At 46.1% G+C, this 18,830-nt stretch overlaps 2 protein-coding genes and 1 pseudogene across 3 annotated transcripts; 2 read left to right on the top strand and 1 right to left on the bottom strand.

Moving 5' to 3' along the window:
* Positions 1-6,062: 6,062 nt before the first annotated feature.
* LOC127305583 (thionin BTH7) lies at positions 6,063-6,981 on the top strand. Of its 2 annotated transcripts, none has more exons than XM_051336062.2 (3): positions 6,063-6,321; positions 6,469-6,537; positions 6,644-6,981. In XM_051336062.2, exons 1-3 carry the CDS (start codon positions 6,108-6,110, stop codon positions 6,745-6,747), a joined length of 387 nt encoding a protein of 128 aa, XP_051192022.1. In that variant the 5' UTR covers positions 6,063-6,107; the 3' UTR covers positions 6,748-6,981. The 2 variants fall into 2 exon arrangements, with proteins under 2 accessions (XP_051192022.1, XP_051192021.1); XM_051336061.2 differs by having other exon boundaries at positions 6,063-6,357.
* Positions 6,982-7,588: 607 nt separating this feature from the next.
* LOC127305582 (F-box/FBD/LRR-repeat protein At3g26920-like) lies at positions 7,589-16,102 on the top strand (annotated as a pseudogene).
* Positions 16,103-17,260: 1,158 nt separating this feature from the next.
* On the bottom strand, positions 17,261-17,875 carry LOC127305584 (probable steroid-binding protein 3). The gene has a single exon (XM_051336063.2). The coding sequence runs from the start codon at positions 17,794-17,796 to the stop codon at positions 17,491-17,493; it is 306 nt and encodes a 101-aa protein (XP_051192023.1). The 5' UTR covers positions 17,797-17,875; the 3' UTR covers positions 17,261-17,490.
* Between the last annotated feature and the right edge of the window lie 955 nt (positions 17,876-18,830).

The raw sequence follows: 18,830 nt of genomic DNA, 5'->3' as shown, positions 1-18,830 counted from the left end.
TGTGAGTTTTGCTGCACCGGTTCATCCTTGTGTTTGTTTCAAATAAACCTTGCTAGCCTAAACCTTGTATCGAGAGGGAATACTTCTCATGCATCCAAAATACTTGAGCCAACCACTATGCCATTTGTGTACACCATACCTACCTACTACATGGTATTTTCCGCCATTCCAAAGTAAATTGCTTGAGTGCTACCTTTAAAATTCCATCATTCACCTTTGCAATATATAGCTCATGGGACAAATAGCTTAAAAACTATTGTGGTATTGAATATGTAATTATGCACTTTATCTCTTATTAAGTTGCTTGTTGTGCGATAACCATGTTTACTGGGGACGCCATCAACTATTCATTGTTGAATTTCATGTGAGTTGCTATGCATGTCCGTCTTGTACGAAGTAAGAGAGATCTACCACCTTATGGTTAAGCATGCATATTGTTAGAGAAGAACATTGGGCCGCTAACTAAAGCCATGATCCATGGTGGAAGTTTCAGTTTTGGACATATATCCTCAATCTCAAATGAGAAAATTATTAATTGTTGTTACATGCTTATGCATAAAAGAGGAGTCCATTATCTGTTGTCTATGTTGTCCCGGTATGGATGTCTAAGTTGAAGAATAATCAATAGCGAGAAATCCAATGCGAGCTTTCTCCTTAGACCTTTGTACAGGCGGCATAGAGGTACCCCTTTGTGACACTTGGTTAAAACAGTGCATTGTGATGATCCGGTAGTCCAAGCTATTTAGGACAAGGTGCGGGCACTATTAGTACACTATGCATGAGGCTTGCAACTTATAAGATATAATTTACATGATGCATATGCTTTATTACTACCGTTGACAAAATTGTTTCATGTTTTCAAAATCAAAGCTCTAGCACAAATATAGCAATCGATGCTTTTCCTCTATGGAGGACCATTCTTTTACTTTCAATGTTGAGTCAGTTCACCTATTTCTCTCCATCTCAAGAAGCAAACACTTGTGTGAACTATGCATTGATTCCTACATACTTGCTTATTGCACTTATTATATTACTCTATGTTGACAATATCCATGAGATATACATGTTACAAGTTGAAAGCAACCGCTAAAACTTAATCTTCTTTTGTGTTGCTTCAATGCTTTTACTTTGAATTATTGCTTTATGAGTTAACTCTTATGCAAGACTTATTGATGCTTGTCTTGAAGTGCTATTCATGAAAAGTCTTTGCTTTATGATTCACTTGTTTACTCATGTCATATACATTGTTTTGATCGCTGCATTCACTACATATGCTTTACAAATAGTATGATCAAGATTATGATGGCATGTCACTCCAGAAATTATCTGTGTGATCGTTTTACCGCTCGGGACGAGCAGAACTAAGCTTGGGGATGCTGATACGTCTCCGACGTATCGATAATTTCTTATGTGCCAGGCCACATTATTGATGGTATCGACCTGTTTGATGCACACGTTAGGTCATATTCGTGCATTTTCGGAACTAACCTATTAACAAGATGCCGAAGTGCCGATTCTTTGTTTCTGCTGTTTTTGGTTTCAGAAATCCTAGTAAGGAAATATTCTCGGAATTGGACGAAATCAACACCCAGGGGCCTATTTTTCCACGAAGCTTCCAGAAGTCCGAAGACGAAACGAAGTGGGGCCACAGGGTGCCCAAACCCTAGGGCGGCGCGCCCCCCCCCCCCTTGGCCGCGCCGCCCTGTCATCTGGGGCCCCTGTGCCCCCTGCTGACTTGCCCTTCCGCCTACTTAAAGCCTCCGTGACGAAACCCCCAGTACCGAGAGCCACGATACGGAAAACCATCCAGAGGCGCCGCCGCCGCCGATCCATCTCGGGGATCCGGGAGATCGCCTCCGCACCCTGCCGGAGAGGGGATTCATCTCCCCGGAGGACTCTACGCCGCCATGGTCGCCTCCGGTGTGATGTGTGAGTAGTCTACCCCCGGACTATGGGTCCATAGCAGTAGCTAGATGGTTGTCTTCTCCCCATTGTGCTATCATTGTCGGATCTTGTGAGCTGCCTAACATGATCAAGATCATCTATCTGTAATTCTATATGTTGCGTTTGTTGGGATCCGATGAATAGAGAATACTTGTTATGTTGATTATCAAAGTTATATCTACGTGTTGTTTATGATCTTGCATGCTTTCCGTTACTAGTAGATGCTCTGGCCAAGTAGATGCTTGTAACTCCAAGAGGGAGTACTTATGCTCGATAGTGGGTTCATGCTGCATTGACACAGGGACAAAGGATGAAAGTTCTAAGGTTGTGTTGTGCTGTTGCCACTAGGGATAAAACATTGATGCTATGTCTAAGGATGTAGTTGTTGATTACATTACGCACCATACTTAATGCAATTGTCTGTTGCTTTGCAACTTAATACTGGAAGGGGTTCGGATGATAACCTGAAGGTGGACTTTTTAGGTATAGATGCAGTTGGATGGCGGTCTATGTACTTTGTCGTAATGCCCAATTAAATCTCACTATACTCATCATAATATGTATGTGCATGGTCATGCCCTCTTTATTTGTCAATTGCCCAACTGTAATTTGTTCACCCAACATGTTGTTTGTCTTATGGGAGAGACACCTCTAGTGAACTGTGGACCCCGGTCCAATTCTCTTTACTGAAATACAATCTACTGCAATACTTGTTCTACTGTTTTCTGCAAACAATCATCTTCCACACAATACGGTTAATCCTTTGTTACAGCAAGCCGGTGAGATTGACAACCTCACTGTTTCGTTGGGGCAAAGTACTTTGGTTGTGTTGTGCAGGTTCCACGTTGGCGCCGGAATCCCTGGTGTTGCGCCGCACTACATCCCGCCGCCATCAACCTTCAACGTGCTTCTTGGCTCCTCCTGGTTCGATAAACCTTGGTTTCTTTCTGAGGGAAAACTTGCTGCTGTGCGCATCATACCTTCCTCTTGGGGTTCCCAACGAACGTGTGAGTTACACGCCATCACACACCCGGTATGTCGTCCCGCCACTACCTCCAAGCTAGGCCTCGAGAGCACGATATGGGAGTTGTATTTATCGCCGCCACAACAAGACCCCCGGCGTCACCTCCTCACCATCCACACGACCAAAGATAAAGACCATCACCACCACCACATCACTCGCCGAATAGTTGCCCATGCAGTCCACCTTCAAGGGTTGTCGCCCCGGTGTCCACTACCACAAGCCCATGGAGCAACAACGCCACCATGCGAGACAACCAAGTCAGACGAGGTAAGCCGGTAACGGAACCTAGCCCGCGTGGGCGGCTGCCTTTGCCAATAGAAGGAGATCCCATCCTCTAACACCAAGGCAACCGCCAACTGGATGCAATAGCAGTGTCGGTCATGTCCTAGACCAGGCCCGAGTAGCTCCGATGTTGCGCTGCAACATCAAGAACACCACCGCCGCTACCGAGTAGTAGGTGTCCGGGCGTTCGCACCGGCTAAGGCCTGTTGAGCCCAGATCGAACCCAAATGGGCCCAAATCTTGCCGACCAGTCCCTGCCATGGAGTCCACCTCCCGCCCCAACTGCCGCTCAGCGCGGTGATTCTACATAGTTGTGGGCGTCTCTGGCTTATCCAAGGGCAGTTGGCGTTCCAAGATTCGTGTGTGTCTACTTTGCCTCCACCACCCTGTACTTTTTTCATCTTCCTCTCCCTATAGGAACCGAACTGTACATGTGCATCTTATCTCTTCCTGGATTCTCTCCCCAAATCCGTGCTCCGTTCTCCCCAGGTCACGAGCTTCCTTCAGCCTGTCGCCTCAATGACCGGCGGCGCCGCCCTTTCTCTCCCTCACACTGCATCCGCGACCCCGGTGCCCCCCTCTTCCCGGATCCAGTCATGGGAGCTTCCCTCGCTCTACCTGTCCTCGAATCCATTGGTCGGTGCTCTCCTTAATCTCCCTCTCCCCGGCTCCGTGCTCCACCATGGCGTGTCGTGGCCGGCTGGAAACCGCAGCAAGGTTGATCCTTTTCGTTGGGGCTTGCTCCTCTCACTATCAAGGAGCATCTTGTTGTACGGGGGGGGTATTTATTTGGTGTATTAATCCAAGGTGCAGATCCGTTCATGGGACTTTTGTTTAGTGCATACATTTCTCCTGATATCTGGATGCTAGAAGTTTCATGTTACAGATTCTGACTACTCCTGTTTCCTGTTTGTTCTACTAACCTGGACGCGAGTTAGATCCTGGTTTATTCACGTTGGATCATGTTGCTTCTGGATTTTCCTCTGAATATTTGTGAATACCAGATCCTACTCTTTGGTACATGCTCCCAGAACCGAAAATCATTTGCTAGGATGATGTATGGATTTTTTTCGATGTGTGCGTTGATTTGCTCCCGTGGAAATATGCAATTTCTGAACATGATGGAAATGAGATTTGGTTTCCCAAATTTATGTATGTATGATTTTTCGTGATTATTCTCCATGTTTAGATTATTGTAAGAAGACTGGATTCCTAATATTCCTTGCACCCTAATTTTGCATAATACCTTACTAATTAAAGTAATATTCCCCCACACTTTATTCTGAAACAAAAGTATTTGAAGGTTTGGAAAGGAACGAGTTTACAAAGTGGAGGTTTGGTATGCATTACAGGAAGGGACTGTGTCATGACAGAATGTTTCAGTGGGAGGTGTTTTCTGCAAAATACAGACACGCATCTTGATGCAAAAAGGACTGAGTGGATGGCAGGTGATAAGACGGGGACACCCACATATATGTAGACATGCATTTTTGAACTGCTGCTCGCCCCTACTGTCGCCATCCCCACCATCGTCGGCGCTGAAGAACCGCGGCGCAATACTGCTTGCTGCCATGTCGAGCCCAGGTCATCGCCATCCCTCCGTCGCCATTACTTCCCACAGCCCTCGGCGCCCAGACGCCCAAGCACACACCAACACCCCGTCATGCCGCCGCCAAACCGAGGTCGAGCACCGCCACCATGCCTCTCGACGGAAGGTCCAAGCTCTAGCCCGAGGGGGCAAACCCACGTCGACACCATCTCGCGATAGGATGAGAAGGCCTCGTCGCCCGGCCGCACCCTCTGACATCGGCGATGGAGGAGGGGGCGGAGGTATGCGGCCGGCAGCAGCACGGATTAGGGTTCCTCCCCGTGGCCTCGCGGGGGCGACGTGGGAGGGAAGAAAGTTTTTTTTTCTCAGGAATACAGTCGATATATATCCATTCATCAGCTCGATCTCGGATGAAGCTATCAGCTCTTGGATAGCTGGCTGTAAAATGCTGCCATTGTGCAAATATGCGTCCGCATACACCAGCAAGTGAAAAAAACGTACTAAAGCGAGGTTTGGCGTCTAACATGGTGGAGAGATGATGTGTTTCAGCACATCAGCTAGAGCTTTCGGGAGTATTTTGTACTATTTCAGTAGTAGAACATTTTGTAATACGGAGTATTTATCTTGTTCCGAGAGTTCATATATTTTGTAATCTCGTGTGTTGACGTAAGTGCATCGATCGGTTACTCACTACCACCATGGTCCAGACCATGGCAATGCTAATCGATCAACACAGTGATCCTGGGATACAGATTACCACTGAAAATCTTGCTAAACTAAATCACCGTGAGGCAACAGATATGGTGGATAAAAATGACAATGAATCTGTATGTAATACGGAAGTATTAGCGATAACGACGCATATGGCCTGTGCAAGCGGCGTGGCAGAACCTTTTGCTCAGCGGTAGCTAGGTTAGCCAGCCAGGTGGTAGAACATGTGTCACACGAGTATATTGTAGACAAAATGCAAATCTGAACGTGTAGGACGTACTAGAGAGATCGAGAGAGAGATCTACGTACACCACGAGAACATGAGTGGCATTCTATCTCTGAAGGGCGCGGCCATACCCGTCAGAATTAGATGAACACACTCGATCACGAGAGAAAACATAGGGCATTATTGTTGCTCCGATAAGAGATAGAGAGAGCGAGAGATTTACACCACGAGAACATGAGTGGCAGGCACCTTGGATATGGCTAGCACTGATGCATGACTCACCATCGTCTCTTTATAAATAGCAGCCATGGGTACGTTCAGGCAGTGCATCAGTCCAGACTTGCAATTTCTCAGTTTTTCGCTAGCTAGCCATGGGAAACAACAAGGATTTTAGGAGTGTGATCACTTGTTTCCTCATATTGGGGCTAGTCCTCGCGCAGGTCCTCCATGTAGAGGGAAAGAGTTGCTGCCGGTCCCACTCGGGAAGAGACTGCTACACGACGTGCTCTCTCGCTGGTGCTTCTAAGTACAAGTGCGCGTCTCTCTGTCATTGTATAAATGTAGATGAAGATGGAAATTGCCCAGGTGGGTATCCTCATCTGCACAATCACTCTGACTCCGGTAAGGAGAAGCCGCCCTTCATTTCCAACTTTTTTACTTACAATCTCCCGCTAAGTAAGATATACTCGAGTACTATTATTTACATGCCAACTATTTAATTTCCTTTGGCAGATACACCAAATGCCATCAAGTTCTGCAACGTGGGATGCAGGTTATCCGTCTGTGACAACATGAACAACGGTGAAGATTCTATGCTACACCAAAAAAATAATCTAGGATGATCATATATATTCAAATGAGATTGTGCTTACCACATACTAATATATATACCGCTAATTTGGATCAGTTCATCATCACGGTGAAGAGGCGAATGTGGACGCGGAACTCTGCGGCCGTGTTTGTGCCCGTTTCTGCAACAAGATTGCTGTCGGCACATCCGTTGCGGCCTAATGATGCACTCACGTGCATGATGCCCAAGGCCAAGGTCATGTTACTATTTCGGTCCAACAAACATGGATTGATGGATATATACCATCCACCGTATATCCAAAGTCAGTGTGTCGTGTTATTTATGTATGTGTCAATGTGTGTGTTTTCCTTTCATGTTGAAATAAAGGTCATCCACCACGATGATGTATTGTTACCCTTGGCTTGGCTAATTAATTAATGTAAACTCTACTAGTATATACTTCGTGTTAGATTTAAGTTGTACTTGTTCATTTTCATTGTCATTTCTTTTTGTAAGTTCTAATTTTCATTTTTCTTTCTCGGACGAGATTACGCTCACCTCCGAGAAATGTGTCTACCGTTCAAAAAGTTCTAGATAAATTTAAATTTGAAGTTCGTAGTCACGTCAAATGACGTTTGTATATTGGAGTTAAGAGTAGTTTTCAGGTGTTGTGGTGGATATATATATATATAGGATGTGTCATTTCCAAGTGTGAGTTTGTAGGTTTGAAAGTTTTGCAGCCGCGACCATCTTTTTTGGCTGTCCAAAAAAAAATATGGGGAGTCTTGGGGTTCCAACCCATTGCTCTCAATATTGGGTAGCTATTTTATTTGTTTTCTGTAAAAACAAATAGATCCTACTCCCTTTGTCCATGCAATTTGTTGGGCTAGTGGGATTGAAAATAACTCGTTTTCTTTGGGCCAAGTACATCGGCCCATGCTAAAGCTCATGTACTTGCCAAGGACGAGTGGGCTGGGATGGGCTGAATCTTGACGTGGCCCGTGGCAGATGTCCAGTCGCTCTAAATCACCACCTCCCACTCTCTCCCCAGTTTCCCTCAAAAAAAAAAAAAAAAACTCTCTCCCCAGTCTCCACGAACTGAACTCGCTCCCCCAATTCCTCGACCAAACCCTCGCCGCCGGCAATGGAGGATGCGGCCGGGGCGGAGGCCGCAATGCACGATTCGGAGTGGAGCCGAGTCGACGACCAACAAGTACAATCTGGGAGTGGCAGCCGCCAGGAGCAGGGACGCCTCGACGACCGCATCGGCCGCCTACACGACGACCTCATCATCCCCCGCCTCCCCACCCGCCAGGAGCAGGGAAGCCTCGCCAATCTCATCAGCCGCCTCCCGGACGACGTCCTCGGCGCCATCATCTCCTTCCTCCCCACCAAGGACGGCGCCCGCACACAGGTCCTCTCCCGCCGGTGGCGTCCCCTCTGGCGCACCTCCGCGCCTCTCAACCTCGTGGCCGACGGAAACCTCGCCACGGGGGACACCCAGAAGCGCATCGCCGTCATCTCCAAGATCCTCTCCGACCATCCTGGCCCTGCCCGATGCTTCTTGCTCCGTGACATCTTCTTCCCGCAGATCGACGGCTGGCTTCGCTCTGAATCACTCGCCAACCTGCAGGATCTGGAGCTCACCTACACCACATACCATGACCATGTGCCGCCGTCCGTGCTCCTCTTCTCGCGGACGCTTCGGGTGGCCAAATTTGGCACCTGCCAATTCCCTCACTTGATTGTGCCAAACTTTCCACACCTCAAGATGCTCACCCTATACAACATCCTCATCTCCGAGGACTCTCTCCAGTCTCCACAGCCTGCTCTCAGCCTGCACCGCCTTGGAAAGCCTTTCACTGCATTATCTCATCGGCATTGCTTGTCTTCGCATCAGCTCCCTGACTCTTAGGAGCATGGACTTCGTTCAAGGTACTGTCGTTTTCCAAGAGATGATCATCGAGGACGTCCCATGCCTTGAAAGGTTAATACGACTTAGTCCAGACAATGGTCCCGCGACCATCCGGGTGATCCGGGCGCCTAAACTGAAGATACTTGGCTTGTTATCTGAAGGCATATCCACACTCAGCATTGGAACCACCGTTTTCCAGGTTTGCTGCAAGGTCAACTGCGCATTCACCATCCCTTTATGCATGATATTATTCTTATATCGCACTTGTTTTCTTTTTCTCCAGAAAATGATTGCCCTCAGCTTGACAACTAAAGTGCACGCAATGAAGATTTTGTTTCTCGACTCTATTGGCCCTAATCTGGATGCGGTCCTGTTGGATTGATCTGTCAGGTTAATGTACTGTCAGGTTCAGTTAACAGATAAAAGAGATTTTCAGAAACACTTAACAGAAGAAAAGGGGGCCCACAGGACCAACGTCCAGGACGACCTTTTCTGTACGTGACTTATCTCTAAACGCCCTGATCGGGGGCGTCGCTAACCAACTAATGGTTCGTGGCCCCCTGTTGCATGCGCACATAAAAGGGGGAGCCCCGGTGGTAGCGATCCAATCTGTGAGTCGCCTAGTCTCGCTGCTCCCCAATATTCCTAAGGCTCTGCACCGATCGCAGTCCGCGCATAAGCAACGGGAAGGCTGGAACCTCACCGTGCTGTTCCAGGGCAGTGCAGGTGGCGGCCCGAGGGGATCAGGAGGATCTCTAGATCGTCATCGACCACAAGTTCGTCATCAACACCGCCACAACAAGCCTGCCTCACGCAGGCGTCGATGGGATCGTCAGTGCCCAGTAATGCAACGCATCTACTCTCTCTGTTATGATCATTAGATGTTCTAGTGTCTGCTTTTGCGATCTTGTGCGATCTCATGCAATTTTAGGCATAACAATGGTATCAGAGCCTTAGTACTGCTAGCACTAGAACCCTAGTAGTGATCTGAGATCACGTTTTTTGTATAAAGATCATGTTTTTAGGCAGCTTATGTTCATGTTTAGGCTCTCAGATTATTCCATCTGCAAGCGATTTCATGATGTTTTTAGCCCCTGTCGAGTTTGGAGACTCACCTTACGCCGCCGGGTCGTTGCCTCTCTTTTCGGGGCCCGCCGGAGCAGCGATAGCTCCGGCGAGGGCAAGGATCCCGCGCCGCCGCTCTCTCCCGACGGAGGAGCGCGGATGGACGCGCGGTAACGCGCGGAATGGCTGCCGGCTTCGCCGGTGAGCGCCCCCCTCGCAGACGGATACGGCGCCAGTAGCCACGCTCGACGGAGGAGCGCGCCGGACATGGTCCGTTGCACGCTGCCCGGCGAGCGCGCCACCGCGCCGGCATGATGAAGGGCGCCTCGGGCCGCCGGCGTGGCCGCCTCGCGCGCCTCGGGCCGCCGGGCGTGGACGCCTCGCGCCGCCGGACTTGGCCGCGTCGCGCGCCTCGCTGCGTGCCGGTCCCTCTTCGTGCGGATGCGGCAAGGGGAAGAGGGGGCGCCGCCGCCGGCGTCGTCTCTCTCTCTCTGTCGCGGAAATATCGGGGGGGGGGGGGGAGAAGAGGAAATGGCTAGGGTTTCGGCCGGCCCCGTACGTTTTGTTCTGGCCGCGGGGGATCTCGGCCGTCCGATCGATCGGACGGTCCAGATTGCTGCGGGAAGGGGAGCCGGGCCGGAGGTCCTTTTGGGCTGCATCTGAGAATGGGCTTCGGCCCAGGTTGTCGACAGTCGATGAAGTTTTGGGCTGCTGAACGTTTTTTCTGTCACTGTTTCTGTTTTTTCAGTGCATATAAATGATTATTAAGTTGATGTTTTAAATTTTTTGCACTGTTTTGGACAGAAATTAAATTGTCTAAAATAATATGATCAGCAAACATGCTATTTGCTCTGGACAGAAATGAACCAACGAAATTTTTGTTGAGAGTATTTAGTATGTTTTTTTAATGTTGAATTATCAAATTAAGCATCACATATGTTGTTCCTTAAATGATTTAAAGTTGATGTTTATTTTGAGAATGTCATGACTGCAAAAATAATTCTGACCAACGTTGTATTATTTCTGCAAGTCAACTCCCTAATGTTGTTCTAATTCGTGTCATTTCTGCCCAACGGTGTTTGACATAGAATAAGAAATTTATGGCATGTTTGTTATATATGCATGCAATTTTACTAATGAATGTCCATGTCAAATTTCAGCTTCCGCTGCGATGCGTTATGATGCTGTCGAGCAGTTGACCGGCAGCAACTTTCCTCGTTGGAAGAACTCCATTGAGCTATGTTTGGCTTTCAACGAGTTTGATTATGCCTTAAGGGAGGATAAGCCCGTGGCGCCAGTTGCTGGTACTACGGGGTATGATGAACTAAAAAATACTTATGACTCCAAGATGGAGAAGTGGGACAAATCCAATCACGTTGCAATGCTCGTGATGAATTCTTCCATTTCACCTGAGATTATTGGGGCTCTCCCCAAGAAAGATACTGCTAAGGAATTTATGGAAGCCTTGGAGGAGCAATTCAAAGGCTCTGAAAAGGTTTATGCTCATGAGCTTTTTCACAAGCTACTTGGCAAGTATAAAAATGATGGTGATGTTAGGGGACACATACTGAGAATGATAAATGCTTCAAATAAACTGAAGCACCTAAAGTGTGAGCTCAGTGACAACCTCCTTATCATCATGATCTTGGAGTCCCTCCCTGAAGAGTTCGATCAGTTCAAGATCAACTACAATTCCATGAAGGAGAAGTGGACACTTGCTGAGATATCCCCTCGGATTGTCCAGGAAGAAGAAAGAATGATGAGGCAGAGCAAGGATCAGGCTTTTCATGTTGGCTCCTCAAAGAGAAAGCATGACGGGTCAGGCCCTTCAAAATCGCCAAAGAAAACCTTCAAGAAGGAAATGCCAAAGTTTAAAGGAAAGAAAAGGATAATGGACAGTCTTCAGCGCCTACTGATAATGTGTGTTTCTTTTGTAAGAAGGAGGGCCATTACAGGAAGGACTGTCATGAATACCTCAAGTGGATGATGAAGAAAGGTACAGATGAAATCACTTTTGTTGATGAAATGTTATATACTGATTTCTCTTGTACATCATGGTGGATTGATTCAGGTGCAAATGCTCACGTTGCTAATTCTATGCAGGGATTAAATTTGATCCAAACCATAACAAGCGGGGCAAGACGACTTAGAGTTGCAAATGGAATTGAAGTTGATGTTGAAGCTGTTGGGTCACTCACCTTGGAGCTCCACACCGGCTTTCACCTTCATTTAAATAATGTTCTTTATGTACCTACTTTAAGTAGGAATTTGATTTCAGTTTCTTGTCTCGATGATAACATGTTTGAGTGCAAGTTTGGTAACAAACAATTTGTTTTAAATTATTGTAATAAAGATGTTGGCCTCAGTGTCAGACGAGGCAAACTATATATGTTATCTATGAATGATTATGTTTTGCATGTGAGTAATGTTTCAAATGTTGAGAAGAAATGGAAGGGTACTAGCACTTCTTCGAAATTGTGGCACTGTCGTTTAGGCCACATTTCGAGGGGGAGAATGGAAAGACTTATTAAAAATGATGTACTCCTCCCATTAGACTTCTCTGACGCGGACAAATGTGTTGATTGCATCAAAGGTAAATATGCAAAAACAATTAAGAAAGGAGCGGTAAGAGCCACGAGTGTCCTCGAACTCATACATACTGACATATGCGGACCTCTTAATGTTAAGTCTATAGATGGTTTTGATTCGTTCATCACCTTCACAGACGATTTTTCCCGTTATGGGTACATTTACCCTATACGTGATCGATCGGAAGCTTTGGACAAATTTAAAGTGTTCAAAGCCGAAGTTGAGAACCAACTTAATGCAAAAATTAAAGTTGTACGATCTGATCGCGGGGGAGAATATTACGGTAGGCACGCTCCTTATGGGCAAATTCCAGGACCTTTTGCTAAGTTCCTAGCTGAGAATGGAATTGTTGCCCATTATTCAATGCCTGGTGAACCTCAACAAAATGGTGTGGCTGAGCGCCGCAATCGCACGCTTTTGGATATGGTGCGTAGCATGCTCAGTCATGCAAGTTTGCCGGTAAGCCTATGGATGGAGGCATTGAAGACGGCTGCACATATTTTAAATCTTGCTCCCACTAAGTCAGCACCGAACACACCTCACGAGATGTGGACGGGAAAGAAACCGAGCTTGAACTATTTACGTGTGTGGGGCTGTCCTGCTGAAGCTAGAATTTTCAATCCACAACTTAAGAAGTTAGACCCAAAAACGGTTAGTTGTTTCTTCGTCGGATACCCGCACAGGGGAAAGGGATATCGTTTCTATTGCCCAGGTCATACCACTAAGTATGTGGAGACCCGGCAAGCGGTATTTTTTGAGGATAATGAAGTTAATGAAATAAGGAAGATCGATCTTGAGGAAAAGCGGGTGTGTGCTCCATCCCCGATTGTCCAAAAGGTCGTTCTACCAATGCAGAGGAGAATCACTTCTAATGCTGAGACTGAACCTCACAGTTCTGGTCCTCAACCTGATGGTGATCCTGAAACTAATGATAACGCAAATCCAGAAGGTGAAGAAAATCACCAGTCGGATAATGAAGAAGATCCTCATAATAATAATGCGCCTCCACCACCATCGCCTGTGAGAAGATCACATCGAGAAAGAAGAAAAGCCATCTCAGATGATTATATCACCTACATGAGTGAGGATGTAGATGATATAGGAAAGTTGGAGGATCCAACCTCATACAAGGAGGCCATTAAGAGTTTGAATTCGTCTAAGTGGCAAATCGCCATGGAAGACGAGTTGAAATCTATGAGCTCAAATGATGTTTGGGACCTAGTAGAAGTTCCTAATGACGCCAAAAGAGTAGGCTGCAAATGGATCTACAAAACTAAGTACGACCCCAAAGGGAACATAGACTTGTGGCAAAAGGTTTCACACAGAGAGAAGGAATCGATTATAATGAGACTTTCTCTCTTGTGTCATCTAAAGATTCTTTTAGGATCGTCATGGCTCTGGTAGCTCATTTCGACCTAGAATTGCATCAAATGGACGTTAAGACGGCATTTCTAAATGGTGACCTTGATGAAGACGTATACATGACTCAGCCGGAAGGTTTTGTTGTGGCAGGAACGGAACATTAAGCCTCTCGTCGGAAGAAAACCACCTCAGGCTTGAAGCAAGCTTCCAGACAGTGGTACCTCAACTGCGCTAAGAGTATAAGAACATTTGGTTTTACTGAAAATGTTAAGGACAACTGCATTTATGTTAAGTTTAAGGGCAGTAGGTTCACAATATTAGTCCTGTATGTGGATGACATATTATTGGCCTGTAGTGATAAGGATATGCTGCACGAGACCAAGAATTTTCTGTCTTCCAATTTTGATATGAAAGATCTCGGTGAAGCTTCATATGTCCTCGGCATTGAGATTCATCGAGATAGGTCTAAAGGTGTGTTGGGACTATCACAAAAGGCATACTTTGAGCGAGTACTAAAGAAATTCAATATGCATAAGTGCTCTGGCTCACCTGCCCCAGTAGTCAAGGGCGATAAGTTTGGGACATTTCAATGTCCGAGGAACCAAATTGAAACTGATCAGATGAAGTCGGTTCCTTATGCTTCAGTTGTCGGAAGCATCATGTATGCACAAGTTTGTACACGCCCTGACCTGGCTTTTATAACCGGGATGCTTGGCAGATTCCAATCAAATCCAGGACTAGACCACTGGAAGGCCGCAAAGAAAGTCTTGCGTTATATGCAAGAGACAAAAGGGTACATGCTTACGTACAGAAGGTCTGATAACCTACAAGTTGTTGGTTATTCAGATTCTGATCATGCCGGTTGTGTGGATAGTAAGAAATCCACGTCAGGTTATGTATTCACACTTGCCGGAGGAGCTATATCGTGGAAAAGCTCCAAACAAACTATAGTTGCTTCATCTACGATGCAAGCAGAGTTTATAGCATGTTATGAGGCCACTGGGCAGGCTGTATGGCTAAAGAATTTCATTCCCGGACTTAAAGTGGTCGACAGCATTTCAAAACCACTTTTATTGTACTGCGATAATGAACCCGCAGTTTTCTATGTGAATAACAACAAGTCAAGTGATGCTGCCAAACACATTGACATTAAGTATCATGTTGTGATGCATAGGATCCAGGATCAAACAACTAAGGTTAAGCATATAAGTACGACTCGTATGCTTGCGGATCCGCTAACGAAAGGCTTACCACCCAGAATTTTTTGTGAGCATGTTGCCGGCATGGGATTACTGGAAGCCTTATGATTCTGGAATAAAGGGACCACAATAAGAACCACTCCCAATAAGTATTATGTTATCCAATTCGAAATAGGCTGGTATGCTATAAGTGTTGAGGTTTAATAGCATTTTCATTGGCTGTTGCAACACCTCACTTTGGTTTATTATTTCTATGGAGAATGGGCAAATGAAGTTAACCTAACGATCAAGGGGGAGAATGTTGGATTGATCTGTCAGGTTAATGTACTGTCAGGTTCAGTTAACAGATAAAAGAGATTTTCAGAAACACTTAACGTTAAGAAGAAAAGGGGGCCCACAGGACCAACGTCCAGAACGACCTTTTCTGTACGTGACTTATCTCTAAACGCCCTGATCGGGGGCGTCGCTAACCAACTAATGGTTCGTGGCCCCCTGTTGCATGCGCACATAAAAGGGGGAGCCCCGGTGGCTAGCGATCCAATCTGTGAGTCGCCTAGTCTCGCTGCTCCCCAATATTCCTAAGGCTCTGCACCGATCGCAGTCCGCGCATAAGCAACGGGAAGGCTGGAACCTCACCGTGCTGTTCCAGGGCAGTGCAGGTGGCGGCCCGAGGGGATCAGGAGGATCTCTAGATCGTCATCGACCACAAGTTCGTCATCAACACCGCCACAACAAGCCTGCCTCACGCAGGCGTCGATGGGATCGTCAGTGCCCAGTAATGCAACGCATCTACTCTCTCTGTTATGATCATTAGGTGTTCTAGTGTCTGCTTTTGCGATCTTGTGCGATCTCATGCAATTTTAGGCATAACAGGTCCTTGACTTTCTCAAGTGCTTCCCTTGCTTGGAGAAGCTATATGTCATTGTGAGTTTTCGCATCTGTTGCCTTAAATGTCAAACTCAGCACTTTCTCAGGTTTATGATCTATTGCTTTTGTTGCTAACCTGTTAACAACTGCCTTTTTGTTGTTTCTTTTTTCTATCCCTAGTCACATCCACACAAGAATATGGATAATGTGCGGAAGTATGACCCACTTGATCCAATTGAATGCCTTGAACTCCATCTAAAAAAAGTGGTGTTGAAGAATTACAATGGTAACAAGAAGCCAGCAGTTGACTTTGCCAAGTTCTTTATTTTGAATGCCAAAGTGCTAGAGGAAATGGAAATAGGAGTCCTCCACAGACGCAACAACAAGAAATGGTTGCACCACCAACGTAAACGGCTAAAAGTGGAGAATAGAGCTTCTAGAGATGCACATATCGAACTAAAAAGAGATGGGCAGCAGAATTTCGAGCACCACGTGCATACCCATGATTTTTCAATGGCTGATCCCTTCGATATGCCCTGTGGACGCGTGTTACTATCGTGTTAGATAACCTTTCTGGAGACTGTCTGTCTCTGTAATGTCATCTCACTTGTGATGCTCTGCAAAATGATCTATTCTGTTCGGCAGTGTAATGACCTATTAACCACTCTGTAGAAATCCAGGACTCATGAGTTTGGTCCCTAAGCCCAAGATTTAAATCCAGACTTGTGGATGTAGAAGACGCTCTGAATGTTACTAGCATCTACTATGTGTTATGTTTAGCTGGGTTGTTTCTCTCCTGCGTGCTGTCCTATGTGTAGCACCTGCAGGCAGAAGCAAAGATGTATGTGTATCTGCTACTTGCTTTGATGAAGGAAAGCTTGTGTATTTTGTCTAGAATTACGCAGCATAAAGTTTATTTCTTTGCCGTGCAATACATTTAACGTTTTCAGCCAAGTCATTCAGGTCACTTTCATATTGAAACACAATCCAATCGTGATATTTGCAAATTGCAATGATTGCATGTTTGTTTCACGGGGTTCATTTCTTTCACGGCATTGTTACTTATTTTGTTCTCCTTATAAACAAAAGAAAGTTAACTATAAATGCTGGATTTCGTGTGTACAGTTTGGTGGCATTTAAAGATATGCTTTCCAGTTTCCACCACTGTTTGTAGTGGACTGTGAAAATGAAGAATGTATGCTAGTTTTGTCTACATTGTTGCCATAGAGCAATTGGTTGTTGTGTTTCGCCGAATAATTGTTATTTTCTACATGTCGCCCAGCACCATCATCATGGAACCACAAAAATCGGTTGGCATTTACCAGGCAGAAGATACGGCAGTATGTAAGCAGAGGCTACACGACCAAATTCACAACTCCATTACTAGCACCGAAGCACACCTCATATGTAGCTCAACTGCTGTTGTTCAAATCACATGTAGCAAAGTTTTGCCACAACGAGAGCTGATATAATTCAATTCGGGGACGGTGGTGTTACACAGCCAAAGCAGGAAATCGAACACTTGCACTCAACGAAACCCAATGGGACGGGAGGCTGGCAAAAGGTTAATTTTGAGCTGCTAGCTCAAACTACAGGTAAGAAATAGTGGACAAGCATCATTGTTTGGGAGGCTGGTCATTCTGCACATTGCTCCCATTCAGTCGCAGTACACAACCAGCTTCAATTGACAAACACAAAGACCATCATTCATTTCTATAATCATAGCCAACCCCAGTATTTCCATTCACCAATTATTGCCAAACACAGTAACACACCGTCGGATTATTGGACAGCTATTAAGCAGGCAGTAAGCAAAATCATACACACCCTGACAGCGGCATACGCAGGGAGTAACAGGATACACATGGACAGAGCTGACCGCAGGACAGTACAACACTACACTTGACGGCGGAAGAGGGGGTGCCGTGCCGGTGGCGGCTACGACCGGAGGCGAATTGACTTTTCTTTCAGGCGAGGCGGCCGACGACGGGGTACTTGGCCTCGAACTTCTTCTCCCAGTCGGCGAGCACGCCGAGCTCCTTGTCGGAGAGGCCCGCGAGGTCACCGGAGACGTCGGCGGTGTCCTTGGACATCTTGGCGAGCGCGCGGCTGGCCTCGCGGCCGGCGAAGATGGCGTAGTCGCCGCCGGGCCCGTAGAAGCCGCGCCCCGCGGAGACGTCGTAGACCTTGCCGCGGATGGCGACGTAGATCGGCTTGGACGCGTCGCTGCCGTCATAGGCGCGCAGCTGCGCCGCCGTGAGCTCCGTCGACATCTCGATCTTGATCGGTCTCTGGTGTGCGTGCGTGGTAGGTGTTGCGGCTTGAGGAGAGTGGGGTGGGTGAAGAAGAGGTAGTGGTCTTGCTGACTGCGTCGGCCACACGCTGACGGGATGGGCTGGCATGGAGATGTGAGGCCCAGAACGAAGGGAAAACCGAGGCCCATAACAAGGCGGATCCCGGGTGGTCGGCCCATGTAGCAGCTCGATGGCTGTGCCTTACATTATTTTCCTCTCTCGTTGTAGTTTTTTTTTCTTGTTAGCACGTGCTAGTTCGGATTCTCCTGTTTGATTTTTTTTTTTCAAATTCAAAATTGGTATTTAATTATTTTGAAATTTTCAAATGATTCAGATTTGAAAATGTTAAAAATTATAAAAATATTCAAATCCAAAAAATGTTCAAATTTTGAAAAAGTTCGAAATCACAAATTGTTAGCTGAAAAAAGCTCAAATTTTAAAATATTCACAATTCGAAAATGTTCAAATTTGAAAATAGTTCAAATTTTAAAATTCTGTTGATTGTAGGGAGAAGGGTAAAATATAAACATATCTGAAATGCAACCATGTCATTCAATCCTACAAAGGTTACACTAGGAACAATGTAACAAGTCAAGCAAGATATAGGTAACACTTAGAACCGGAAATTCGTCTTGGCTCCCGGGAGTATTTGGTCCCGGATATTTGGGGAGCAAATTTTGTTTTTCAAAACTTTTAAAAAATTATGAAAAAATCATGCACGTACCTGACCATAGCACGCACCACCTTGTGAAATGTCGCTGCGAAATGTCATCGCATGCGTCCTGGGCAAAAATGACAAATTTCCAGATCTGAGATTCAAATTTTTGGATCTCATTTCATGTCAGAAATTTGTCATTTTTGTTCAGGGCGCATACGATGATATTTTGCAACGACATTTTACGCGGTGGTGCGTGCCATGGTTAGATACGTGCATGATTTTTGTTCGGATTTTTTGATAAGTTTTCGATTTATTATGATTTTTCGAAAAAACCGGGAGCAAATGCTGAGCCAAA

This window comes from Lolium perenne, chromosome 6 (genome assembly GCF_019359855.2).
Source record: "Lolium perenne isolate Kyuss_39 chromosome 6, Kyuss_2.0, whole genome shotgun sequence".
In the NCBI taxonomy this organism is placed as follows: Eukaryota; Viridiplantae; Streptophyta; class Magnoliopsida; order Poales; family Poaceae; genus Lolium; species Lolium perenne.
The sequence above is the reverse complement of the archived record's forward strand: the minus strand, read 5'-3'. Positions and strand labels throughout refer to the sequence as shown.

What these genes read in the sequence shown, in the direction of transcription:
- LOC127305583 (XM_051336061.2), top strand. Translation starts at nt 6,108, where the DNA reads ATGGGAAACAACAAGGATTTTAGGAGTGTGATCACTTGTTTCCTCATA. An exon ending in GCACAATCACTCTGACTCCG is followed by an intron (nt 6,358 to 6,468) that starts GTAAGGAGAAGC and finishes TTCCTTTGGCAG; the next exon opens with ATACACCAAATGCCATCAAG. An exon ending in CTGTGACAACATGAACAACG is followed by an intron (nt 6,538 to 6,643) that starts GTGAAGATTCTA and finishes AATTTGGATCAG; the next exon opens with TTCATCATCACGGTGAAGAG.
- LOC127305584 (XM_051336063.2), bottom strand. Translation starts at nt 17,796, where the DNA reads ATGTCGACGGAGCTCACGGCGGCGCAGCTGCGCGCCTATGACGGCAGC.